This window comes from Leucoraja erinacea, chromosome 1, assembly GCF_028641065.1.
Source record: "Leucoraja erinacea ecotype New England chromosome 1, Leri_hhj_1, whole genome shotgun sequence".
Taxonomy (NCBI): Eukaryota; Metazoa; Chordata; class Chondrichthyes; order Rajiformes; family Rajidae; genus Leucoraja; species Leucoraja erinaceus.
Window position 1 is genome coordinate 109,022,064 of NC_073377.1, and position 27,590 is coordinate 109,049,653.

General features: G+C 45.7%; 2 protein-coding genes across 2 annotated transcripts in view; both read right to left on the reverse strand.

Moving 5' to 3' along the window:
* Positions 1-15,294, reverse strand: part of LOC129695131 (probable E3 ubiquitin-protein ligase HERC3) — a 75,972-nt gene extending 60,678 nt beyond the window's left edge. Inside the window, exons 1-5 of the mRNA XM_055632040.1 lie at positions 14,992-15,294; positions 10,017-10,173; positions 7,924-8,000; positions 5,442-5,663; positions 1,815-1,906 (exon numbers count right to left, since the gene is read on the reverse strand). Of these exons, the coding sequence (XP_055488015.1) occupies positions 1,815-1,906; positions 5,442-5,663; positions 7,924-8,000; positions 10,017-10,173; positions 14,992-15,211 (768 nt within the window). The 5' untranslated portion in view covers positions 15,212-15,294. The remainder of the gene's footprint in view (positions 1-1,814; positions 1,907-5,441; positions 5,664-7,923; positions 8,001-10,016; positions 10,174-14,991) is intronic.
* Positions 15,295-21,241: 5,947 nt separating this feature from the next.
* Positions 21,242-27,590, reverse strand: part of LOC129700560 (probable E3 ubiquitin-protein ligase HERC4) — a 73,808-nt gene continuing 67,459 nt past the window's right edge. The window contains exon 23 of the mRNA XM_055641168.1: positions 21,242-25,835. Coding sequence (XP_055497143.1) covers positions 25,621-25,835 — 215 coding nt within the window. The 3' untranslated portion in view covers positions 21,242-25,620. The remainder of the gene's footprint in view (positions 25,836-27,590) is intronic.

The window sequence follows — 27,590 nt, forward strand, 5'->3', positions numbered from 1 at the left end:
TATCATTTAAAAATAAATTGGATAGTTATATGGATGGGAAGGGAATGGAGGGTTATGGTCTGAGCGCAGGTATATGGGACTAGGGGAGATTATGTGTTCGGCACGGACTAGAAGGGTCGAGATGGCCTGTTTCCGTGCTGTAATTGTTATATGGTTATATAGATGGTCCAGTCACATTTATTTGTCACATACACATACAAGATGTACAGTGAAAGGATAGTGGCAATGCCTGCGGGATTGTGCAAGAACAACAGAACAGAACAGAACAGAAGCAGTATTTACATTTTTTTTAAAGTGGATGTGGAGAGTATGTCTCCGCAAGTGGGGGAATCTAGGACCAGAGGGCACAGCCTCAGAATAATAGGACATACCTTTAGAATGGAGATGAAGAGTTTCTTTAGCCAGAGTGTAACGAATCGGTGAAATTCACAGCCACAGGCGGCTGTGAAGGGCTACTTAATGGATATTTTCTAAGCTGAGATTCTTGATTAGTGAGGGTGTCAAAGGTTACAGGGGGAAGACAGAAGAACGCATTTGAAAGGGAAATACAGATCAGCCATGATCAAATGGCAGAGCAGATTCCCTGGGATGAATGGTCTAATTCCACCCTGGTCTTATGGTTTTGTGGTCTTATAGGCACATCAACCACACAAATACTGATACAGAGCCACAAGGTGTGCAGATGCTGGAATCTTGAATGTGCTGGAGGATCTCAGCAGGTCAGGGAATGGACAAGCAACATTTTAGGTTGGGACTCTTCTTTGGCCTGATGGATGGGGAGAGAAAAAGCTGACAAAGAGAGGTGGGGTTGAACAAACCCGGCAAATGAGAGGTGGCTACAGGTGAGTGAGGTTTGGCCCATATCCTTCTAAACCTGAGAGATCCTGATGCTGAAATCTTGAGCAGTCTGTAGAAGGGTCCTGATCTGAAACATCGCCAGTCCATTCTGTACACTAGTTCTATCCTACACATGAGGGACTATTTTCAGAGGCCAATTAACACACAAACCTTCATGTCCAAAGAGTAGATTTTGATCTCTGCTCAAGACGAGTTTCGATTAATACTATGTTAGTTGAGGCTATGGAATAGAAACATAGAATCATAGAAAATAGATGCAGGAGTAGGCCATTCGGCCCTTCGAGCCTGCACCGCCATTCAATATGATCATGGCTGATCATCCAACTCAGTATCCTGTACCTGCCTTCTCTCCATACCCCCTGATCCCTTTAGCCACAAGGGTCACATCTAACTCCCTCTTAAATATAGCCAATGAACAGGCCTCAACTACCTTCATTGGCAGAGAATTCCAGAGATTCACCACTCTCTGTGTGAAAAATGTTTTTCTCATCTCGGTCCTAAAAGATTTCCCCCTTATCCTTAAACTGTGACCCCTTGTTCTGGACTTCTTCTTCCTGCATCTAGCCTGTCCAACCCCTTAAGGTCCAAGGAATAAACTTCCTTGTTAAGGAAAAATGCTGTACGGAATATGTACGTTCTCCCTGTGACCACAAGTGTTTTATCCGGGTGCTCTAGTTTCCTCCCACACTCTGAAGTTGTGCAGATTTGTAGGTTAATTGGCTTCTGTAAATTGTTCCGTGTGTGTAGGATAGTGTTAATGTAATATAACGTGGTTTTCGTGGTCGGCGCAGACTCGGTGCGCCGAAGGGCCTGTTTCCACGCTGTAACTCTAAAGTAAAGACTCCTTTTGCCATTGAGGTGTTACCAATGTCCTGGTTGTTACGGGATACATGCAGTGATTCAGGTCCATGTGACAGGTTACAACAATGATTACGTCTGAAGTGACGGGGACAAACCTTGTTCAGCACAGCAGTGTGGTGGGCCCCACAGGACACCTGCACGACTTTCTTACACTCCAGAAGCTTCACACAAGTGGGATGGTATCGAGCTGTGATGAGAACAGGGTAAGTTATTCAGCCTCCCTCTCATAAGTTCATGTCATAGGAACAAAATCAGGCCATTCGGCCCATCCAGTCTACTCTGCCATTTAATCAAGGTTAATCTATCCTACTCTCTCAACCTCATTCTTCTGCCTTCTCCCTATAACGTTTGACACCCTTACTAATCAAATACCTGTCAATCTCTGCTTTAAAAATACCCAACGACTTTAGACTTTACTTTAGATTTTGGATATACAGCACGGAAACAGACACTTCGGCCCATCGAATACGCGCCGACCAGCGATCACCACATACACTAGCACTATCCTACATACTAGGGGCAATTTACAATTTTACCAAAGCCAATTAACCTACAAACCTGCATATCTTTGGAGTGTGGGAGGAAACCGGAGCACCCGGAGAAAACCCACGCAGTCACTGGGAGAACATACAAACTTATTACAGACAGCACCCATAGTCACTATTGAACCCGGGTCGATGGCACTGTAAGGCGGCAGCTCTAACACTGCGCTTCTGTGCCGCCCTGAGTCCACGGCCATCTATGGCAATGAATTCCACAGATTCACCACCGTCTGACTAAAGAAATTCCTCTTAATCTCATATTCTGAGGCTGTGCTCTCTGGCCTAAGACTCTCCCATTGGTGGAAATACCCTCTCCACATCCACACTATCCTTCCCAATGGTAGGAGTGAATTGAGAGCATGGCCAGGATGGTGTGGGCCTTTGATGATGATCGGCAACTTGGACACTGCCTCATACAGGACTGATCACACACGGGGGGGGGTTGGGGTCAAGGAGAATCATCCTATGACCTCCCATCTCCTATCACCCAGCTCCTCCCCTGTTTGCATGTTTTCTATGTCACTCCGGTTTCCTCCCACATCCCAAAGACGTGTGGGTTTGCAGGTTAATGGCCCTCTGTAAATTCCCGCTAGTGTGTAGGGAGTGTATGAGGAAGTGGGGTAACATAGAACTAGTGTTGACGGGTGATCAATGGTCGGCATGGATTCGGTGGGCCGAAGGGCCTGTTTCCATGCCGTATCACCAAACTAAACCAAACTTCAAGAAAATATCATCTTTGTATTTCACTGAGGAGAAGGAGCATTTTGCTGTGTGCATTAAAGGGCACACAATGTTGGAGTAACTCAGCAGGTCGGGCAGCATTCCTGAAAACCATGGATAGGTGACGTTTTGGGTGGAGACGCTTCTTCATACATCCAGAGAGGGAGGGAGGCCAGTATAGTGGGTCCAAGAGGAGGGGGAATGTGGGAGATGGGAGAAGGCTCGTTATTGGAAGGGGAAGCTGTATCACTGCCGGCCATACAGAATGCATAAAACACACAAATAAATACCGATAAATCAATACATCATGCGAATAATAAGCAACCATAATGATCTCAAATGCATAATTCTATATTCATTATTTAATTTGTTTTAAACGCTGTATTCTGTGTAGCATCTTAATAACTTTCATCGCTCCAGCTGCAGTTCTGCAGTGCACCACCAGAGGGAGAGCGGTTACCACAGTTGCTGGTCTCAAGCAACAACAACAACAACCCTGATTTCTCTGGTGCCTTTAATCAAAATACCCCAGAGGGGAACTGCCGGACAAACTTTGACAACAAGTCAAATAAACAGCTTTCAGGTGACATTGAAGGCTTGATCAATCGAGTGGGATTTAAAGAATGAACCGGCAGGATTCTGAAAAGTTCAATTTGGACGTTAGGGAGGCAAATGCAACGTTAGCATTCATTTTGAGGGGACTAGAATATAAAAGCAAGGATATAATGCTGAGGCTTTATAAGGCACTGGTGAGGCCACATTTGGAATATTGTGAGCAGTTTTAAGCTCCATATATGAGGGAGGATCTGCAAGCGTTGGAGAGGATGCAGAGGAGGTTAAAGAGAATGATCCCAGGGGTGACTGGGTTACGTATGATGAGTGTTTGACGGCACTGGGCCTGTACTCACTGGAGTTTAGAAAGATGGGGGGGGGGGGGATTACACCGAATAATGAAAGGTCTGGATAGAGTGGACTTGGAGAGGATGTTTCCAGTAGTGGAAATGTCTAGGATAGAGGGCACAGCCTCAGAATAAAAGGATGTTGCTTTAGAATGGAGATGAGGAGGAATTTCTTTAGCCAGGGGGTGGTGAATCTGTGCAACTCATTGGCACAGACGGTGTGGAGCCCAAGTCATGGGGTATTTTTAGTGGAAATTGATATGTTCTTCATTAGTAAGGGTGTCAAAGGTTATTGGGAGAAGACAAGAGAATGGGGTTGGATGGGGAAAATAGACCAGCCATGTTTGAATGGCGGAGTAGACACAAGGGGTCAAATGGCCTAATTCTCCTCCTATTTCTTATGGTCTTAAAAATAGCAAATGCTATAAATACTCAGCACACCAAGCAGCACCTGTGGAGAATGAAACAGAGTTAATGTTTCAAGTTAATCAGGAATGGGAAAGGGAGAAAACAAGCCTGCCTTCAATGTCAGAGATAGGGAAGGGTGGTGGGAACAGGGGGAAAGTTGTAATACGGTGCAGACCAAGTGTTTTAGACATGTCTTGTTAATCTATTGACCTGAGATGTTGATATTGTTCCTCTCTCCACAAGTACTGCCTGACCTGCTGAGTGTTTCCAGTACTTCCTGCTTTTATTTTGTATTTCCATCGTCTGTGTCATTTTGACTTTTCAAAGGTTGTAAGTAGGGGGCGAGAGGTGAAGAGATTGAGGACAGGAAATCCAAAGGGCAGCAAAGGCCGGCAGATATCTGAAGGGGTAACATAGAAAGTGGAACAGTGCAGCACAGCAGCAGCTATTAGAGCTGCTGCCTCTTAGCAGCCAGAGCCCCGGGTTAGTTCTTGACCTCGAGTGCTGTCTGTGTGGAGTTTGTACGTTCTTCCTGTGACCGCATGGATTTCCTGCCTGTATAACCTTTGACACCCTTACTAATCAAGTAATCCTCAAGTGATCAATTCTCCTCGTGACCGCGTGGGTTTTCTCCGAGTGCTCCGGTTTCCACCCACATTCCAAAAATGTGCAGGTTTGTAGGTTAATTCATCATCATCAACATCGTTGAAAACATCAAGGGGCACGGTGCCTTACGATGCTATGTACGACAGCGATCGCAACTTCTACTGAAGTGTGGATGGACGTTGGATCACTAGAAGCTCATCCGCCCTTTGACAGGTCTTGTTTTTGGTCCTGCTGGAGGTCCACAGGCCCCTCCTCACCTGGCAAACAAGGTGGGGGAGACGGTTTATCTGACTATCCGACCATGGGGCAGGTAGCACGGGATTACATGGTACCCTCCCGACCTGACAGGTATAGATTAATTGGCTTCCGTACATTACCCGTTATGTGTTGGATAGAACAAGTGTCAGTGTGAGCTTGGTGGGCCGAAAGGCCTTTTTTCACGGTATATTTCTACACTAAACTAAACTAAAATTCCCCACAGCCAGGTCTGGACCCCAGAGATGGGCACGAGTACAATTGGGAAGATCCCCGTCCTCGTTTTTCTCACCTTTCACATCGTTTAGACCCAGCTGCCCACGGTGATTTGCTCCCCAAGCGAACACTGTCCCTGACAGAGACACTGCAATGGTGTGGGATCCTCCCGCTGTGATCTGAGCCAAGGGAATACCAGCCAGCGCTGTCACGTGCTGCGGACTGTGCGTGGTACCAACGTCCTCGCCCACTCCCAGTTGACCATTTGTGTTCTTGCCCCACGCAAAGACTTGACCATCTCGGAGGAGAGATAAAAATGAAAACGTTGTCAAAATTTACACGTCAGAAAGTTTATGTCACATCTGCTCACGTATAATTCAATTAAGCTAGGTTAATTCTCATTGGATACTTCATATATGGAGGCTTTGGAGAGGGTGCAGGACCGGTTAGTGTAGTTTAGTTTAGTTTAGTTTAGTTTAGTTTATTGTCACGTACACTGAGGTACAGTTACAAGCTTTCGTTGCGTGCTATCCAGTCAGCGGAGAGACAATACATGATTATAATCGAGCTGCAACTATTTGCCAGGGATGGTGTGGAGGCCGATACAATAGGGTATTTAAAAGACCTTCCATGGACAAGGAATGGAGGAATAAGGTAACGTGCAAATGATGAATAGAAATTCTGAATCAATGCTATAAGATTGTTCTGTAAGACAAAATGGTTGGCCAGGTAGACTGAAACAAAGGACATAAGATGGCTGCTGACCAGGCTTGCTGGAACAGGCTGTTAGGAGGGAATACACAATGTCTTGCAGTTACTGTGTAGTCATGAATAAAGGATCACAGGCCCAGTCTGACAAGATTGAGGAATACACAACCTCCCCCCCTAGCCAGAAAGACTAAGGGATGTACTGGTCTGAGATTATGTGTGGTTCCTCTATCATCCCCTTATATGTACATACTTGGTTTCCTGTATTCTTCCAACGTGTTGGTTCTTTGATCGGGGGAATGTGGGAGGTGCTAAACGGTGGCATTAACATATAAAGAGCCTTGCAATTAAGGGCAGGCAGCTTGACTCTTTGCCAGGTTGTAACCTGTGTGAAGACTCCTGCTCAATAAACGTACGTTTAAAGCAACCCCGGTGCCTGGTCGATTATTGTCGAAACAACCGATGTGAGAGAGAAACGTGAATCAACATTTGGTGTCAGAAGTGGGATGTCAACCAGCGACTGATCGAGCCGGCGAGTGAATCCACTGGGCGACGGGATCGATGTGAAGGGTGCGCAGCCAAGTGAGTAGATTTAGTTAAATCTCCTCTTGGTCCTTCCTCGTATCCCGGCGTAGCAGGGTAATTCGCTGACTTGCGTCAGTTGGTGGGACGACATCCGAACATTCCGGTTGTGGGCACGGGGATAGGGCCGTCTCGAGGATTATCCTAGTCTGATCGAGCGGATAAAACACCCCGTAGAGGGGGACCGTAGACGGTATATAAGAGGAGTGCACTGTGTATAGGAAGTTAACTAGTATTGAGACGTTAACTGAGACCAAGGTACCCCCATATCTCACAGAAAGTCCACTTTAAAGTGGCCGAGTGAGATACGGAGGAACCAAGGGCTCTAGGTTAACCCTGAAAGAGTTAACAAGTATTGAGTGTTAGCCAAGACCAAGGTACCCCCATATCTCACAGAAAGTCCACTTTAAAGTGGCCGAGTGAGATACGACGGAACCAAGGACTCACGGTTAACCCTGAAATTTTGTTGTGATATTTGTGTAATAAAGTTAACTAGTATTGAGACGTTAACTGAGACCAAGGTACCCCCATATCTCACAGAAAGTCCGCTTTAAAGTGGCCAAGTGAGATACGGAGGAACCAAGGGCTCTAGGTTAACCCTGAAAGAGTTAGCAAGTATTGAGTGTTAACCGAGACCAAGGTACCTCCGTATCTCACAGAAAGTCCGCCTTAGACTGGTTGTTAAGAGAGGAAATCCTCCACGCGAAGGTCAGGAATTGAAGTGACCGAGTGAGATACGGCGGAACCAAGGACTCACGGTTAACCCTGAAATATTGTGTGTAATAGTAATAAGTTTAAAAATGGGTAATGGTATGGACACCAGTGGTCACCCAGACCGGCCATTACATCAGCTATGTTTCTTGCATCCAGAAATGGAGGAGACCTTTAGGTGTATGTCGGGAATCAACACAAACACAGGAGATTAATTTAACACCATCATGTTTGGCATAGTCATTGTGGGCCAAAGGACCTGTTCCTGTGCTGTACTAATTTTATTAGTTCTAGCAGCTGAATTAGGCCATTCGGCCCATAAAGTCTACTCCGCCATTCAATCATGGCTGATCTGTTTCCCACTCAACCGCATTATCCTGCCTTCTCCCCATAATCTCTGACAACTTCACTGATCAAGGGAACCGTTCTACGCCGAGAGTGGCTCCGTACTGCCCCACCCACAGCGAGGCAATCTGCCTGGTCCACGTTTCCCAGACCAATGCGTTCTATTGACCAATGTGATCAGCTGGCCCATTGCGGCCGTGTGATACTCCTACCTTTGCAGAGAGCCAGAGAGTGATTGCTTCCACAGGCAACTTGAACGACACACCTCCCTACAAAGCTGGTGAGTAACCTGTGGAAACAGATAAACCACGAGTCAGTCACTCAGGCAAGAACTTCATTTCAGCCCAGAAACTCTCCATGTTACTCATTATCCATTCTTCCCGACTGTTATCAGGCAACTGAACCGCCCCTTGTGATCCTGGTCACCCTTCAACCACATTACAGAGCTTTAATTGGATATGTAGAAAGGAACTGCAGATGCTGGAATATACGGAAGATACAGACACAATGTACTCAGTTCAGTTTAGTTTATTGTCATGTGTACTGAGGTACAGTGAAAAGCTTTTGTTGCGTGCTAACCAGTCATTAGAAGGACAATGAAGTGGCAGCTTCTACTGGGACCTGCTGAGGGTCTGGAACTTGGTTGCTGTCGACCAGGGGCCCCCTCTGCCAGGGTGGAGAGGGCTCGGCCCAAACCGGCTGTCTGCCGGTTTGTACTAGAGATGTTATAGGCGCTGTCCACGGGCACCCTGGGGGGTATACAGGACCGCTGGGCACCGCAGGGGGTTGGAATGTATCCTTGACAAGGATTGTAACATAGTTGTATAATATCAATCCAATCAATCAACCAACCTTTATTGTCATCTTGCAAAGCAACAGTTGTACAGTGCAAAATGAGAAGACGTTTCCCAGGGAATACCGGAGCATCGCACATAAAACTTAAACATTTCACACATAAAATAAAAAACAATAAAAACAATCCAGTCCCTGATAAAACAGTACGAATAGTTAAAAAGTGCAGGTAAAAACAGCAACATTAAAATACAAGTAAAAACAGTCATAAAATGTCCAGGGCAGCTGCTTTACGTGGCCAGTGCCAGAGTTATTAAATTGTCAGTGCAAAAGCAGCAGAATCAGGTGGAGTGACTGTTTAGCAGCCTCACAGCCTGTGGAAGGAAGCTGTTTAGCAGTCTGGTTGTCCGGGCTTTGATGCTACGATATCTCTTGCCTGATGGCAGGAGATCCAGGTGTGTGTGGAGGGGGTGCAGTCTGTCCTTTGCTATGCTCAGTGCTTTTTTCAGGCAGCGGCTCTGGAACAGTTCTTGTATCGAGGGTAATACTCAGTATATTTGATATTTAGGGTTATTTGTTTTACTTTGAACTATGGTGGTTGATTTGTTGGTATTGTTTTGTATTGTGCCTATTATTCATGTAATAATTGATGACATTTATTTTTGGTAAAAAGAAGCAGTGCAGCGCTCCCTCAGTAATGTTCTCACCCCCGGTCATTTCCTCTTCTCTCCTCTCCCGCCCGGCATAAGATACAAAAGCTTGAAAGTACATAACACCAGACTCAGGAACAACTTCTTCCACACGGATATCAAACTACTGAACGGTGCCCCCCTGAGGCAAGGGTGTACGTTTAGGACTACATTACCTATGAGAGCACCGCTGGGTAGTCTGATAACAGCGGGCAACAAGTTGTTCCTGTCTCAGTGCTAGATGCTTTCACGCTTCTAAATGTTATGGTTGGTGAAGTTCAAAAATTAACAACATGAAATGTTGATAATACTCAGCTGATCAGGCAGCTCCAGTGGTGGGTGAAACAAGGTTAATATTTTACGCCAATAACCAGCGCTGCTAAAAGTTGAAACATTTTTGTGGTGGCACAGTGGCGCATCTGGTAGAGCTGCTGCCTCTTTGCCAGAGACCTGGGTTTGATCCTGACCTAGGGTGCTGTCTGTGTGGTGTTTGTACATTCTCCCTGTGACCGCTTGGGTTTCCTCCTGGTGATCCAGTTTCCTCCCACATCCTAAACACGTGTGGGTTTGTAGGTGAATTGTCCTCTGTAAATCGCCCCTCGTGTATAGGGAGTGGATGAGAAAGTGGCGTTACATAGAACTAGTGTGAACGGGTGATCAATGGTTGGCATGGACTTGGATGGCCAAAGGACCTATTTCTATGCTGTATCTCTAAACTTAAACTAAACTACATTAACCATTCCTCTCCACATAGATGTCAACTAACAGATAGCAGATACCATTTGTAACCACAATCACAATCTAATAATCAAGATAATTCTTACTTTGGTTTTGTGACGATGAAAGATTTATTTGCCACTCCACATTTTTGGTTTGGAACTTTACTGAAGTATAAATTTCCTGCTTCAGAAACGAAGAGGATGTTGGAGCCACCGATGTCCGCTGTATGAATCTTCTCGTCCTGTATCACAGTGATCAGCTCTGTGCAGGAGAGGGAACAAAAAATATTGCAACTGCAGAAAGTAGAATTTAACACACACTGGTTTTATTAGGAAGGTTTATCAAGGGAGGAATCAGAATTTTACATCTCTGCACTTCAGTTATGATCGACCTGTAGTTTTGCACTGTAGTAAATAAAGCTTGTGTTCATTACAAAATTCAGGAGAAGCCAATGACCAAACCATAGAGTGAACCAAAAGACATTCCAACACGTTATAACAGATTCCACAGGAGAGCACATTTGCTAAATTGAAGTAGGAAGGAAATGCAGCTGTTGGTTTATATCTAAAATTTTAGATACAACGTGCTGGAGTAACTCAACGGGTCAGGCAGCATCTCTGGAGAAAAAGGATGAGTGACATTTCGGGTTGGGAGCCTTCTTCTGACTCACTTATGATCTATCGGCTACATTGATCAACCTTTTAAGATCCAGGAGAACTGCAAACCGTATATTCAACTGACTGACTTCGAAACTCTGGAATTCGCTTCCTTAATCCCACTTCTCCTGAATCCCACCTTTCTCCAGCATGATCCTGTAAAATGCTCTTTAAAGCATACTTGGAGTTTATAAAGTCATGAGTCATAAACAGGTCCTTCAGCCCAATTTTTGCATGCTGACCAAAATGCCCCATTTAAGTCGTATTTGCCTGTATTTTGCCTATATCCCCCTAAACCTTCCCTATCGATACATCTGTCCAAGTGTTTTTTAAATGTTGTTATAGTACTTGCCTCAACTACCTCATCTGGCAGCTCGTTCCATAAACCCACCACCCTCTGTGGTAAAAAAGAGCCCCTCAGGTTCCTATTAAATCTTTCCCCTCTCACCTTAAACCTACACCCATAAGTTCTTGATTTCTCTACCCTGGGAAAAAACTGCATTTACCTTACCTATTCTCCTCATGATTTTGTACGCCTCTATAAGATCCCCCCTCATTCTCCTGTGCTGTAAGCCCTCGAGTCCTGGCAACATTGTTGTAAATCTGCTCTGCACCCTTTCCGGTTTAATGACATCCTTCCTCTACCAGTGTGACCAAAACTGCACACAATACACTAAGTGCAGCCTCACCAACATCTGAGCTTCCACCCACATCCCTTCCTCTGACTTCATGCTTCACATCACTTCTGTCCTTCCCTCACAACCTATTGCCTTCTTTCCATCTCTGGCCTTTGTCCACCCATCTGACAATCAAATCCTCCTCACCTGAATCCACATACCACTTGTAAGGCTTTGTCCCTGTCCCCCCCACCCCCCCCTCTCTTCCAGCTTTCTCCCTGCTACTACAATCAGGGTTAAGAAAGATCACCTATTCATGTTCTCCAGAGATGCTCCCTGACCCATTGAATTACTCCAGCACGTGTCTTGTTTTGCTCCAATATCTCCTTATAACACAATTTAGGAGCAGATTTAGACCATTTTTGCCCATCAAACCTGCTCCGCTATTTGATCATGGCTGATCATTTTTCCCTCACAGCCCCATTCTCTTGCCTTCCCCTTGTAACCTTTGAAGCCCTTATTAACAAAGAACTTATCAATCTCTGCTTTAGGAATACCCAATGACTTGACTTCCACAGCTGCCTGTGTCAATGAATTCCACAGATTCACTGCCCTCTGGCTAAAGAAATCCCTTCTCATCTCCATTCTAAAGGTGCATCCTTTCATTGTGAGTTTGGGCCGTCAGAGGGCCCAACTCGTTACTGGAAAAATCCATTCCACATCCACTCTATCCAGAACTTTCATTATTTGGTAGATTTCAATGAGAGCCCCCTCATCCTTCTAAACTCCAGTGAGTACAGGTCCAGAGACTTCAAATGCTCATCGTATGTTACCCCAATCGTCTCCGGGATCATTCGCATTAATCTCCTCTGGACCCTCTCCAAAAGCTGGCTCATCCTTCCTCAAATATTAAAAAAAGTAAAGTATCCTTTATTGTCATTCAGACCTTCCGGTCTACACGATATTTCGTGCCTTGCAGTCATACATATAATAAAATAACAAAAACACACAATAAACACAAATTTAACATCCACCACAGTGAGTTCACCAGACACCTCCTCGCTGTGATGGAAGGCAAAAGTCTTAAAGTCTTTGTCTCTTCCCTCCTTGTTCTCCCTCTGCGCTGAGGCGATCCAGGCTTCCGATGTTGTGACCCCGCCGGGTGATGGTAAGTAAGTCAGTCCTGCGGCTGAGTCTGAGCTCCACGAACGGGCCGGTTCAAACTCTGCGGCCCGGGGTGGTCGAAGCTGCCGCCCTCCAGTCCAGTGGATGAAGCTGTTGTTGCGGGAGCTCCGGAAAAACAGGTCACCAACCTGTGACCTGCGAGCTCCTGACGATGTCGTCCACTGGCCCATGGCCGAGCCTCCGAAGTCCGACCGCCGCTGCCGGAACGTCGCCCCAGCCCCGAAATCAGGCCACCGTCGCTGGAACGCCGCCACAGCCCCGAAGCCGGGCCGCCGGTGCCGAAACGCCGCCACAGCCCAGAATTGCGTACAGTTTTGGTTTCCAAATCTGAGGAAGGACATTATTGCCATAGAGGGAGTGCAGCGAAGGTTCACCAGACTGATTCCTGGGATGTCAGGACTGTCTTATGAAGAAAGACTGGATAGACTTGGTTTATACTCTCTAGAATTTAGGAGATCGAGAGGGGATCTTATAGAAACTTACAAAATTCTTAAGGGGTTGGACAGGCTAGATGCAGGAAGATTGTTCCCGATGTTGGGGAAGTCCACGACAAGGGGTCACAGCTTAAGGATAAGGGGGAAATCCTTTAAAACCGAGGTGAGAAGAACTTTTTTCACACAGAGAGTGGTGAATCTCTGGAACCCTCTGCCACAGAGGGTAGTTGAGGCCAGTTCATTGGCTATATTTAAGAGGGAGTTAGATGTGGCCCTTGTGGCTAAGGGGATCAGAGGGTATGGAGAGAAGGCAGGTACAGGATTCTGAGTTGGATGATCAGCCATGATCATATTGAATGGCGGTGCAGTCTCGAAGGGCCGAATGGCCTACTCCTGCACCTAATTTCTATGTTTCCAAGTCAGCCAGCCTCACGCTGGTAAGTCCTGGCTGGCTCTGCCTCTGGAGCCTCGAGGTCGGTCCCAGTTGGAAGCCGCCAGCTCCACCATCAAGCCTCAGCGCAGACGGAGACGGGGGATACGACAAGAAAAGCTCACATTCCCCCGAAGGAAGAGACCAAAACTCTTCCCCCCCCCTCCCCACATAAACAACCTAATAACTAAAATTAACTAACTAAAACAGGACAAGAAAACTAAAAAAAAGAAAAAAGAGATGGACTGCAGGCTAGCCGCAGCTGCTGAGGCAGTGCCACCACTTCATATGGGGCCCAAAACTGCTCAGAATATTCCAAATGTGGCCTTACAGAGCCCTAACATTACATCCTTGTGGCTCAGTGCTTGTGATTTACTGTAACAATGTAAGTTGTGTCGTCGGGGTGGAGCTAAATGATTTCCAATGTAAACATTTCTATTCAACGTTACAACGGCCTGGACCAACAGAAATGAAAGTGAAAGTAAATGTCAAAGTCACAGAGGTAAATACATCTATTACACTGCAAAGATCTTCGAATAAATTCAGGACTCCCTCCAACAAGTTCCAGGAATATATATATATACTTATCCTGAGACATTTCATTGAAGCAATCATTTACTCTTTCAGGTTTATTCTTTTTAATTTTATGACAATAAATTATTTACAAAATATTTGCTGCTTTGTTATATAAACATAATTCCCTTAACATCATTGTAAGACTGCCTGCGTAAGGATACTTTTAGTATTAGATCCAACACTAAAGGCAGTAAAACTCCAAAAGTTTTCTGTCCAATTTTTTTGAGGGCGTTAAGGCTCTGTATCTGGCTTACCTGGTATGCTTTGTATGCTCCCTTTAAACGCACCAGAGACTGTTCCCACACTCCCTTTAAACTCAACTGAACCCCAATTCCCACATTCAAAAGTTCATAAGTTACATGAGTAGAATTAGGCCATTCGGCCCATCAAGTCTACTCTGCCATTCAATCATGGCTGATCCATCTTACTCTCAATCCCATTTTCCTGCCTTCTCTCCATTCCCTGTTATCTCAGTAGGGACTGTTCCTGCTCACCTTTTGAACTCACCTGCTCTACTATATTATTTATTATGCAATCATTGCAACATCTAAAACTACACAGAACATTAAAATGTTCAGGTGCGTAAAGGAACTGCAGATGTCAGTCTACAAAAAAAGACACAAAGTGCCGGAGTAACTCTGTGAATATGGACCAAGCGTGGGCAGGTGTGCCACTGGCAGCACATTCCAGGCACCCATCATCCCATGTATAAACTTTTAGGTCTTTCGTCCCATTGAGTCCACCTCGACCATCGTTCACACTAGTTCAATGTTATCCCACTTATGCATCCACTCCCTACACACGCGGGGCAATTTACAGAGGCCAATTAACCTACAAAGCAGCACATCTTTGGAATGTGGAATGAAACGTATGCGGTCACGGAGAAAGCGTGCAAACTCCATGCAGACAGCTCCTGAGGTTAGGACTGAACCCGGGTCTCTGGTGCTGTGAGGCAGCTGTTCTACCAGCTGCACCACTGTGCTGCCTGATGGCAACAAACAAATAAAAACCTTGTGTAGAAATGAACTGCAGATGCTGGTAGGTACCAAAGACAGGTATAAAGTGCTGGAGTAACTCAGCAGGACAGACAGCATTCGGATTAAAAGGATGGGTGATGTTTCGGGCCGGGATCGTTCTTCAGACTGCTTGGTCTTTAAAACCTTGGTCTTTAACTCACTCACCCAGTTGTCCACTCCTCTTGTGGCTGTTGCTCCGTGTATAAACCCTGCCATCCCTCAGGATGAACAGAGTCAGATGAGGGCTGCAGCAGATGTGGTCAATTTCCTCGTTGTCGGCAAGTTCTTCCCAAGGGGTGGCCTGGATGAGTTTTCGGACTTTGTTGGGTTTCGATCCCCTGAACCTACTGCCCAGCTCCCCCCAGTGAAAGATGCTTCTCTTCATGCTGATCGGCAGAGAGTGAGTGCCTGTATGTTTCAGTTTCACTTCTTGGTGGCTGAGCCCTGAGGCAGGGAACTAGTGCGTTGCTTGGCAGAGATCCAGGTATTCACTAAGGCAGGTGGAATTGCAGATGTCAGTCTCACCCTGGTCACTCCCTCTTCTCCCCTCCCCCATCAGGCAAGAGGTACAGAAGTGTGAAAAAGCACACGTCCAGCTTCAGGGACAGTTTCTTCCCAGTTGTAATCAAAGATCTTAGAGCAGATCTTCTCTAAGATCTATGGTTTCTGCAGCGGGGAGAGGGAGTGAGCGGCCCGGGGAGAGGGAGTGTGGGGCCCGGGGAGAGGGAGTGCGCGGCCCGGGGAGAGGGAGTGTGGGGCCCGGGGAGAGGGAGTGTGGGGCCCGGGGCAGTGGGGAGAGGGAGTGTGGGGCCCGGGGCAGTGGGAGAGGGAGTGTGGGGCAGCGGGGAGAGGGGCGAGGTGTAGGGAGAGGTTGAGTAGGCTGGGTCTCTATTCCATGGAGTGCAGGAGGGTGAGGGGAGATCTTATAGAGGTGTACAAAATCATGAGAGGAATAGCTGGGATATTGTTTCCCGGTGTGGGCGAGTCGGGCCGAAGGGCCTGTTTCCTCACTGTTTCACTCATTCACTCTATACCATTTATTCTATATCTGTACACTGTGGATGACTCGATTGTAATTATGTATAGTCTTTTTGCTGAATGGATAGCATGCAACAAAAAGCCTTTCACTGTACCTCAGTACATGTGACAATAATAAACAAAGCATTTGTGGGAGGAGTGGACAGACGATGTTTAGGGTCGGGACCCTTCTTAAGACTCACCCCACCCAAAACCTCCTCTGCCCACCTCGTACATGGATGTTGCCCAACCCGCTGAGTTCTTCCAGCAATTTACTCTTAGCTCTTTGCTTGAGGCACCCATTAACCCAATGGCACAGTAGCATGGCTGGTAGAGCTGCTGCCTTACAGCACCTGAGACCCGGGTTCAATCCTGACCTCGGGTGCCGTCTGTGCCGAGTCGGCTTGTTCTCCCTGTGACGACGTGCATTTTCTCCAGGTGCTCCAGTTTCCTCCCACATCCCAAAGACGTACACGTTTGTAGGTGAATTGGCCTCTGTAAATTACACCCAGTGTGTAGGGTGGGATAACATAGAATCAATGCAAATGGGTGATCGATGGTTGCATGGACTCGGTGGGTCGAAGGGCCTGTTTCCATGCTGTATTTCTAAACTCAGCCACTTTAAAATATTTTAGTTTAAGTAATACATCAGCAACCTCACCCCCCCCCCCCCCCCCCCCCCCCCTATCACCCCCCCCCACCCCTCCCAGCACCCTAAATTTCCAACCCACACACAACACCCTCTCCCCAGCACATCTGGATAAAAACAGGACACAAAGTGCTGGAGTAACTCAACAGGTCATGCAGCATCGCTAGAGAAGATGGATAGGTGAGGTTTTGTGTTGGGGCCCTTCTTCAGACTGATGGTGGGACAAAGGAGAGAGGGGCACATTTTAAAGGAGATGTGCTGGGCAAGTTTTTTTACACAGAGGGTGGTGAATGCCTGGAATCTGCTACCGGGGATAGTAGAGAAGGTAGAGAGGATAGTGGTGTTTAGGAGGCTTTTAGAAAGGCTACATGGGTATGCAGGGAATAGAGGGATGGATATTGATCATGTACAAGCAGATGAGATCAGCTTAACATGTTCGGCATGGACGTTGTGGGCCAAAGGGACTGTTCCTCTGCTGTATGTTCTTTGTTCATCACAGCCACATAGACTCAAACAAACACCTCAAAATAGATACATAAATTACACATAATATTATAGTTTAATTTAGTTTATTGTCACGTGTGCTGAGGTGCAGTGAAATTTTTTTCTGTTGCGTGCTATCCAGTCAGCGGAAACTCTACACAAGATTACAATCAAGCCGTCCACAGTGTACAGATACAGGATAAAAGGAATAAAATCTAGTGCAAGATAAAGCCCAGTAAAGACGGGTTAAGGATAGTCTGAGGTCTCCAATGAGGTAGATGGTAGCTCATGACCGCCCTCTAGTGGTGTAAAGCACGAAAAGCACCAGAGTGGGACAGAAGGATCAGTAAAATACAAGACATCAGTGTAAAAACATAACAAGAGCAAAACGAAAACACATCCAGAGTCGTTCAAGAAGTGGACTACAGTGTTATGTTGTCCAGGTTGGATTAAGTCGGTTGAAGGACTTGATTATTGTTGTGAAAGTACCTGTTTTTTGAATAGTTATATAGTAAAACATTACTTAAGTGTGTGGGATTTAGTCCTGGTAACTAATGGACGGCATGAACTTGCGTGGCATGCAAGCTTCAGAAAGCACATTGCTTGAAGTCTAAGTAAAGTTGGGTTTGAGTAACCAAATACTGTTGACCTGCTCATGCTCATCTGCTGTATGGTCACTGCCAACCCAGCCTTGTCAGTCAAAGTAAATATAGAGTTTTGATTAGGACTCTTGCCAGCGCCAATGTTTAACCTGACTCAAGTCTAAGTGTTGTATATTAATGCGTGAAGTAGAAGAAATAAAGTGGACGAGCTTGAGGCTCAGTTAGAAATTGGCAAGTATGATGTTGTGGGGATTAGAGAGACATGGCTACAAGAGGGCCAGGGCTGGGAACTGAATATTCAAGGATATACATCCTATCGAAAAGGCAGCCAGGTGGGCAAAGGGGTTGGGGTTGCTCTGTTGGTGAGGAATGAAATTCAGTCCCTTGCAAGGGGTGACATTGAAACAGGAGATGTGGAGTCAGTATGGATAGAACTAAGGAATTGTAAGGCTAAAAAGATCCTAATGGGACTTATCTACAGGCCCCCAAACGTAGCCTGGATATAGGGTGCAAGTGGAATCAAGAGTTAAAATTGGCATGTCGTTAAGGTAATGCTACGGTTGTTATAAGAGATTTCAACATGCAGGTTGACTGGGAAAATCCGCTTGGTACGGGACCTCTTAGAAAGGGAGTTTGTTGAGTGCCTCCGTGATGGATTCTTAGAGCAGCTTGTACTGGAGCCTACCAGGGAGAAGGCAATTTACGAAGGGGAAATCATGCTTGACTAATCTTCTGGAGATTTTTGAGGATGTAACTAGGAAAATGGACAAGGGAGAGCCAGTGGATGTAGTGTACCTGGACTTTCAGAAAGCATTTGAATAGGTCCCACATAGGAGATTAGTGGGCAAAATTAGGGGTAAAGTGCTGACATGGATAGAAAATTGGTTGGCAGACAGGAAACAAAGAGTAGAGATTAACGGGTCCCATTCAGATGCAGTTTCATGCGGATAAATGTGAGGTTTAAACAGGAAGGAAGATTATTATCTAAATGGTGTCAAGTTGGGAAAAGGGAAAGTACAATGGGATCTGGGGGTCCTTGTTCATCAGTCAATGAAAGTAAACATGCAGGTACAACGGGCTGTGAAGAAATCGAATGGCATGTTGGCCTACATAACAAGAAGAGTTGAGTAAGAAGAGGTCCTTCTGCAGTTGTACAGGGCCCTAGTGAGACCACACTAGGGCCCTGTGTTGTGTGCAGTTTTGGTCTCCAAATTTGAGGAAGGACATTCTTGCTATTGAGGGAGTGCAGCATAGGATCACAAGATTAATTCCTGGGATGGCAGGACTGTCATATGCTGAAAGAATGGAGCGGCTGGGCTTATATACTCTGGAATTTAGAAGGATGAGAGGGCATCTTATTGAAACATATAATATTATTAAGGGTTTCGACACGCTAGAAGTGGGAAACATGTTCCCGATGTTGGGGAGTCCAGAACCAGGGGCCACAGTTTGAGAATAAGGGGTAAGTCATTTAGAATGGAGATGAGGAACTTTTTCACACAGTTGTGAATCAGTGGAATTCTCTGCCTCTGAGGGCTGCAGGGCTGCCAACTCTCGCGCTTTGAGCGTGTGAATCACGCCCTCAAGCAAACTCTCACGCCCTCATGCTGATCAGAAATTTCTCACGCTCTGTGGTGAGAATTTCCGTGATCAACGAAAATTTCAAAACTCGGATAAACTGCATGGTCCGCGAGTGTTGGAGAGCCGGGGCTGAAGGAGGGATGGGAGCAAAACCAGCGGCTGGAACAGATGCGGGGCGGGACTGGCGAGTGTTTGCCGGGGGCTCATGTGATCCCCATTTAATGTTTCTAGATCTAGACCCTGATCAGAAAGCTGCTACTATTGCTAAACATCTGTTGAACTGTCTTAGTAACCATGGGTTTGATGACTCTCACTTGAAACACAACCTTGTAGCATTTGCACGTGATGGGGCGAGCGTAATGCTTGGTGTCAAATCTCAAGGAACATTATCCTGATGTGATAATTTGGCATTGTCTTAATCACAGAAGACAACTTGCAGTAGGTGATTTGGTGAGAGAAGTTCATGGAATTAATCATTTTTAATCATTTTTGGACTAATTGTACTCTGTTTACAGTAGACCACCTTTAAATCAAAAGGTTGTGTCTGAATGTGCCTCTAAACAAATTTGCAAAATAGGCCGTGTTCTGGGCACCAGCTGGGTAGCTAACTTGTTTTAAACAGTTTCAACAGTGTGGCAAAATTATGAAGCACTGTGTCTTCATTTTGAAAAAACAATGAAGGATGAAACAAGATCTGGGAGTAACAGAAAAACCTATGAAGGTCTGTTGACAAGACCCTCTTCAGAACAGTTTCTATTGGATTTAGCTCTAATGTATGGCACGTTGCATGAACTTGGTTTACTGTCAGTGTTTACAGAAACGCACTACCATGATTGTTTATGCAGACAAACTGATCCAACTGAGTATAAGATCACTGCCTGGACTCAGTGCCGGATTTACGTATAAGCTAAACAAGCTATAGCTTAGGGCCTCTCTTCATCTAAATCCGGCACTGCCAGGACTGAAAGTACAACCAGGTACAAAACGTCTAGAAGCTCAAGAGGCAGTGGAAAAGGGGAAGTTTGGAGAAATTACCTCAACAAGCAACAACAAAATCGTCTCCATTAATTATCAACAGTTTATAACTAGTCTTATAAACAATTTGCAGCACTGTGTGTTCGCGACAACATCCTTGAAAGGTTCTCATTCTTCTGAACCTCATGGTATGTATAAATCCCTGCTAAATGAATTGTGTGTCCCTAGTAAATGCTGTTGGCCTGCTGAAATACCACCTAATTATGGAGCTGCAATATCATCTCTCTGTAAGCGGTTTAAGCTTTCTTCTTCTTCATGTGGAGGATCGTGGACACCGCATCCCCCAAGATATAGGCCCATTACTGAGCTGTTCACAAGTAATTCCCATTAGTACTGCCGAGTGTGAGAGGGGATTCAGTCACATGAACGATAATAACACCAACACGCTCAAGAATTCTCATAAATCATGTATCAGCACTTATGTTTGTTAAACTACACGGCCGGACCTCCTCTGGTTCAGTGGAATCCTGAGCCGTACATCACATCATGGCTGCGGTGCCACAGATCAGCTGAAGACACCAGGACAAGAGTTGCTTCAGACCCACAAACACATATTATGCCCGACCCTTTGTGGAAATTATTGTGAAACTTGGTAAGTAGGTAATTACTTGTAAATTGGTAAAATACATGATTACAGCCTTTTTCTTTACTTGCTTGATAATTATATTTCATGATAATTAGTGAGTACAACCGTGCAATATTTTGTCATATTATTAAATTGAGTATTGTATGTTTTATTGTACTAGTTATACACTGGGATGTAGTGATAGGCTATAACCTTGTTTGACCCTCTCGGGAGACTAGCTTGCCCTCCCTCCCCCCCTGAAATGACGCCCCTGTTTGACAGCTATGGCACCTAAAACACTAGCACTGCAACACTGGTTATAGATTTCCAACAGGTCTCCACTCAGCCTTTAACTTTGCAGAGTCTGTTCAGCCTCTTCAGGACCAGGCTGCTGAGGTGTTGGTCATGTCAGTAGGGGGCAGGCAGATGGGGGTCTCCTCTCCCCGCTGGGACCTCCGCTGGTCTGCTGCCGCTCCGGCTCCGTTACCCCGGCAGAGAACCTGCGGAAGATTCTGTGCGGACAGCGCTGCCCCGCTAACTTGCTGTGTTGGAAGATTTAATATGAACGTTAGGAGTAACTTTTTTTTTACATATAGAGGGGTAGGTGAATGGAAGGAGCAGCCGGAGAAAGTAGTTGAGGCAGGGACTATGGCAACGCTTAAGAAAGGCACATTTAGACAGGAATGTGGATAGGATAGGTTAGAGGGATATGGGCCAAACATGGGCAGGTATGACTAGTGTAGGTTAGTGTGGGCAAGTTGGGCTGAAGGGCTTCATTCCTTGCTGTTGACTATTCTCCGAGCGAAACAGTTCACCCTTGAGGTCCCTCTCAAATCCCTCCCAGAAAGTCAGAAATATGCAATGAATCTGCAATAAACATGCAAGAAGAGTTCTCTAATTCATGCACCAAATACATCGCTGGAGGTTTAAACGTCCCCAGAATAAACAGGTACATGTTTGAGCATGTGTAAACATGTGCAAACATGCACTCACACATGGTCAAGCAGAACAAGATGCAAAAAATACAAACATTTACTGAGATGAAACTACATGCACATAGGTGAAGATGAAGGTATTTTGTTGCATATACCCAGGAACAGTGAAATTCTTTGTTTTTGCATTCAAAGTGCACAAAGGCGTCGACAAAAAAAACTGTTTAAATAATGTTGGACCCTTCTTTGTCTCCCCCACACCGGGCCCCCATTGTTCTCAGTGCTCAGGGGGAGGAGTTGTACAGTTTGATAGCCACAGGGAAGAAGGATCTCCTGTGGCGTTCTGTGCTGCATCTTGGTGGATCCAGTCTGTTGCTGAAGGTGCTCCTCAGATTAGCCAGTGTGTCATGGAGGGGGTGAGCTGTATTGTCCAAGATGCTCCACAGTTTGAGAAGCATCCTCCATTCCAAGACCATCACCAGAGAATATAACTCCACCCTAAGGTTTCCGTGCAGTTCCCGGAGGTTCCCAAAGGTTTTTGTCAGTCTCCCTACCTGCTTCTACTACCTGCAACCTCCGGCAACCACCTACAACCTCACGGAAGCCTTGGGTGGGGCACAAAGTCTCCAGAGGTATCCTAAGTGGGACAGGGGCATTAGTTTAGTTTACTCTCGTTTAGAAGTGCCACATGGAAACTGGCCCTTCACTCCACCGAGTCCATGTCCACCATCGATCACCCATTCATACTAGTTCTATGTTATCCCACTTTCTCATCCACTCTCTATATGGAAACTTATTATTTAATTTATGTAAAGCACTTTGGTGTCAATGCGAGTTGACTTAAAACGTGCTATATAAATAAAACTTACTTACTATACACTAGGGGCAATTTATAGAAGCCAATTAACCTACAAACCAACATGCCTTTGGGAGCACGCGAAGAAAACCCGCACAGTCACAGGGAGAACGTGCAAACTCCTCACAGATAGCACTTGAGGTCAGGATCTAACCTGGGTCTCTGGCGCTGGGAGACAGCAACGTTACCCTGCTGCATCACTGTGCTGCCTGTGCAGTTTTATGTTGTTTTGGTCGCCTTACTATAGGAAGGTGCCATTGAGCTGGAAAGAGTGCAGAAATTTACGAAGATGTTGCCAGGATCGGAGGGCTTGAGCTACAGGGGGGACATTGGGCAGGCTATGACTTTATCCCTTGGAGAGCAGGAGTATGAGGGGTGATCTTATAGAGGTGTATAAAATCATGAGTGGAATTGATAGGGTGAATGCACAGCGAATTTTACCCAGGGTAGGGAAATCAAGAACTAGGTGAGAGGGGAAAGATTTAATGTGGACCTGAGGGGTAACCTTTTCATGAATGGTGGTGGGTATATGGAATGCCAGAGCAGGTAATTGAGGCAGATTGTTTTGGTTCCACTACGGACTTTGGTTTTCAAGAAGTATGAACTGGTTATATTACTGATTGTTAATTTATTGTGTTATTGCATTAATACGCGTTAAGACCCAGAAATCGCTTCCTTCCCCGACTGGTAAAGACTTTGCATCATGGCACCATGGTGGACACTGCCCGTCCATCGTAGCTACTGACCTCCCCACCATCAAAGTGATCTATCGGAAGTTCTGCCTGAAAAAGGCAACCAATATAGTTAAAAACCCACACCATCCTGGCCACGCTCTCATCTTGCTGCTCCCATTTTCTTTTTTAGGAAGAAGGTACAGGAGCCTGAAAACCTCCGGATTCAAGAGCAGTTTCTTCCAATCAACCATCAGTCTCCTGAACAATAGCCTCCGCAGCTATGATCTTCGATGGACTTGGTTTTGAATATACTACAGACTGTGGTTTTACACTTTTGTTATCTGGTTAAGTTGGTTGCTCAGTGTTTTCTTATAAAGAAGGCACATCAGCGCCTCTACTTCCTGAGAAGATTACGGAGAGTCGGTAAGTCAAGGAGGACTCTCTTGAACTTCTACAGGTGCACAGTACTGACTGGTTGCAATGTGGCCTGGTTCGGCAACTCGAATGTCCTGGAACGGATAAGACTGCAAAAAGTTGTGACCACTGCCCAGTCCATCACCGGCTCTGACCTCCCCACCATCGAAGGGATTTATCGAAGTCGCTGCCTCAAAAAGGCGCTCAACATCATTAAAGACCCACACCATCCTGGCCACACACTCATTTCACCATTGCCATTGGGAAGAAGGTACAGGAGCCTGAAAACTGTAACGTCCAGGTTCAGGAGCAGCTCCTTCTCCACAGCCATCAGGCTATTAAACACACAACAAATCATCTCTGAACTGCAACAGACTATTATTATTATTGCACTATATTTGTTTATTTATTGAGTATGTGTGCATGTGTTTATATACACACTGAACTTTTTTACTCCCGTTATGTACTATGTTTACATATTCTGTTGTGCTGCAGCAAGTAAGAATTTCATTGTCCTATCTGGGACACATGACAATAAAACACTCTTGACTCTTTTACTCTAACTGAAATTCATTCCAAAGTTTTTTGACAAAATATAGGTGGTATTGCTATAGGGCAATCGATACATTTTGACGAAACCGCTGAGACTAATTACAGTTTAACAATAATTCTGTCAATGTAAAAAAGTGTTTTGGGGCTGAGAGTTTTAGACTTGCTGTATCAAGTTATTTTCCCTGCTGGACTTTCAAACCAAAGGCGTTTTCACTAGCTACAAGTTTATTTTTGCACAAACTAAAAATCCTCAAGTCTATGTGTTACAATTTGCCCAATTTGCCCCCCTAATAAAAATACCGTTTCTAGGTCATAAATCACGTTGTATCCAATGAGCTTTATGGAAACATGTATTATTGCAGAACTATTTGTCGTTAATTTCTGTCATTTCATGTGCAATTGTTAAGAATTCCTAACGGACGGGATTGATGAATTCTTAACAAATTTTATTACAGTGTGGCAACGAGCCCTTCGGCCCAACTTGCCCACACCGACCAACATGTCCCATTTACACTAGTCCCACCTGCTTGCGTTTGGCCCATATCCCTATAAACCTGTCCTATCCTTGTACCTGTCTAGTTGCTTTTTAAATGTTGCAATAGTCCTTGCCTCAACTACCTCCTCAGGCAGCTCGTTTCATACAACCACCACCCTTTGTGTAAAAAAGTTACCTCTCAGACTCCTATAAAATCTTTCCCCCTTCACCTTAAACCTCTGTCCTCTGGTTCTCGATTCCCTTACTCTGGGAAAGAGATAGGACAAGTTTGGAAGGATATGGACCAAGCGCAGGCAGGTGGGACTAGTGTAGCTGGGACGGTGTGGTCAAGTTGGGCTAATGGGACAGTTTCCACACTGTATCATTCTATGACTCTAGGATAGGTTTTTTTAATGCTTAGCAATTTTCAAAGTTACATTTAAGCAGTTTTCTAGTTCCTGATCGAAATGCTATTATAACCAATAAAAGGTTATAAAAGTAATAAAAGGGATGTTCCCCAATGTAACAGTTGTGTGACATCCAATCTGTGTTAGTGGAAACACTTATGATAACAGATCTACCTGTCATTATGAGGAACTCCAGTTGCTGGTTTACAAACAAACAAGACACAAAATGCTGGAATAACTCAGGATCCTTCCCGACCCGATCGAAAACATCACCCACCCATGTTGCCATGGATGTTGCCTGACCCTCTGAGTTACTCCAGCACGTTGTGTGGTGCTTTGCACTGGTGACTGGGAAATTGACATTGTGTTCAGCGCAGACATGGTGGGCCGAAGGGCCTGGTACCTCCTCATCTCTGCCTGGGTCTTGCTGAGACTGTCTTCTCACCGTGCCTTGCTACACGTGATAATAAAGAAACCACTGAACCATTGGGCACGTGCGACATGATTTCCGCTTGCTCAGAGACGCTCAGGAGCAGCAGATGATTTCAGCCACTAGGCAATCCCAAACCCCCGACTGCATCCAATCGCTCGGAGGAACCGCTCCCTCAGGATCTCCGCACTGCTGTACCGGGGAAGATCCAGCATTTGGTAGCAGGTGTGAGCAGTCGGGAAGTACAAATCCGGATCAAGTCTGAAATCCTGCCGAATGACGATCCTGAACTTGCCCATGCCTCCAATGGGAACCTTGTCACAACCTGTGAGGAAGGCTGGGAGCAGTGACAGAACAGAAATCAACACCTCAATATGTCAGCAATTGCAAGCTTCGTAATAAACATTTTGGGCGGCAGTGGCACAGCAGTAGAGTTGCTGCCTTATGCCCCAGTCCCACTTAGGAAACCTGAACGGAAACTTTGCGCCCCACCCAAGGTTTCCGTGCAGTTCCCGAAGGTTTTTGTCAGTCTCCCTACCTGCTTCCACTACCTGCAACCTCCGGCAACCACCTGCAACCTCCGGGAACCGCACGGAAACCTTGGGTGGGGCGCAAAGTCTCCAGAGGTTTCCATTCAGGTTTCCTAAGTGGGACAGCACTAGTGCAGCACCAGAGACCCAGATTCGACCCTGACTATGGGTGTTGTCTGTACGGAGTTTGTACAGACCGTAGTAAATTGCCCGCAAGTGTGTAGGGAGTGGATGAGAAAGTGGGATAACAGAACTAGTGTGAACTGATGATCGATGGTCGGCATGGACTCTGTAGGTTGAATTCCTCTATTTCCATGCTGTATCTCTAAACTAAACTAGTGGTTACACCAGCACTTTGTGCCTTTCTTTGTAAACCAGCACCTGCAGTTCCTTGTGTCTACAAGCACATCTGCCACAGAACGAAGTGATGTTTGCAACTGTGGTGTATTCAGTTTACTTTAGAAATACTGCACGGAAACGGGCCCTTCAAGTCGACCACTAATGCCACGTACACTAGCACTGACTATGGACAATTTAACAAAGCCAATTAACCTACAAGCCTGTACATCTTTGGAGTGTGGGAGGAATCTGGATCACCCGGAGAAAACCCACGCGATCAAAGGGAGAACATGCAAACTTCACACAGCCAGCACCTGAGGTCAGGGTGGAACCCGGGTCTGTGCGGCTGTGAGGCAGTGGCTCTATCTGCTGTGCCACTGTACCGCTCCTCTTACACTATTCACTATTACAGAGAAACAGAGCAAAATACCCATGTGCTCTATGCTACTGTTGATGAACATAGAACATTACAGCACAGGAACAGGACCTTTGGCACACAATGTCTGAACCAAACATGTTGCCTTGTTAAAATGCATTCCTCTGCCTACACGTGATCCATATCCCTCCATCCCCAGCATATCTATGAGTCTATCTAAAAGCCTCTTAGATGCTACTATTGCACTTGCCTCCACCACCCCTGCAACGTGTTCCAGGCATCTACCACTGTGTAAAAAATCTGTCCTACATATTTCCTTTAAACTTTGCCTCTCCCACCTTAAGGCCATGCTGTGTAGAATTTGATTTTTCCATCCTGGGCTAAAAGGTTCTGACTGACTACCCTATCTATGCCTCCTAATAATATATACCTCATATGGTGTTCCCTCAACCTCCCACTTTCCAAAGAAAATTAAGAAATTCACGTTTGTCCAACCTCTCGTTGTGGCTAATACCCTCTAAACCAAGCATCATTATGGTAAACCTATTCTGCACCTTCTCTAGCCTCCACATCCTTCCTCTAGCGGAAGCAGAATTCAATCATGCCATTCAATCATGGCTGATCTATCTTTCCCTCTCAACACCATTCTCCTATTTTTTTCCTGCATTAGTAAAGGTCAAATGTTATGGGGAGAATAGGGTTGAGAGGGAAAGATAGATCAGCCATGACTGAATGACAGAGTAGACTCGATATTTCGATAATTCTGCTCCCATGACTTATGAATTTAGGAACTTATGAAACCAGCCAGTGGGAGTATGGGACTGTGGACGGGTGAACATGTGACCAA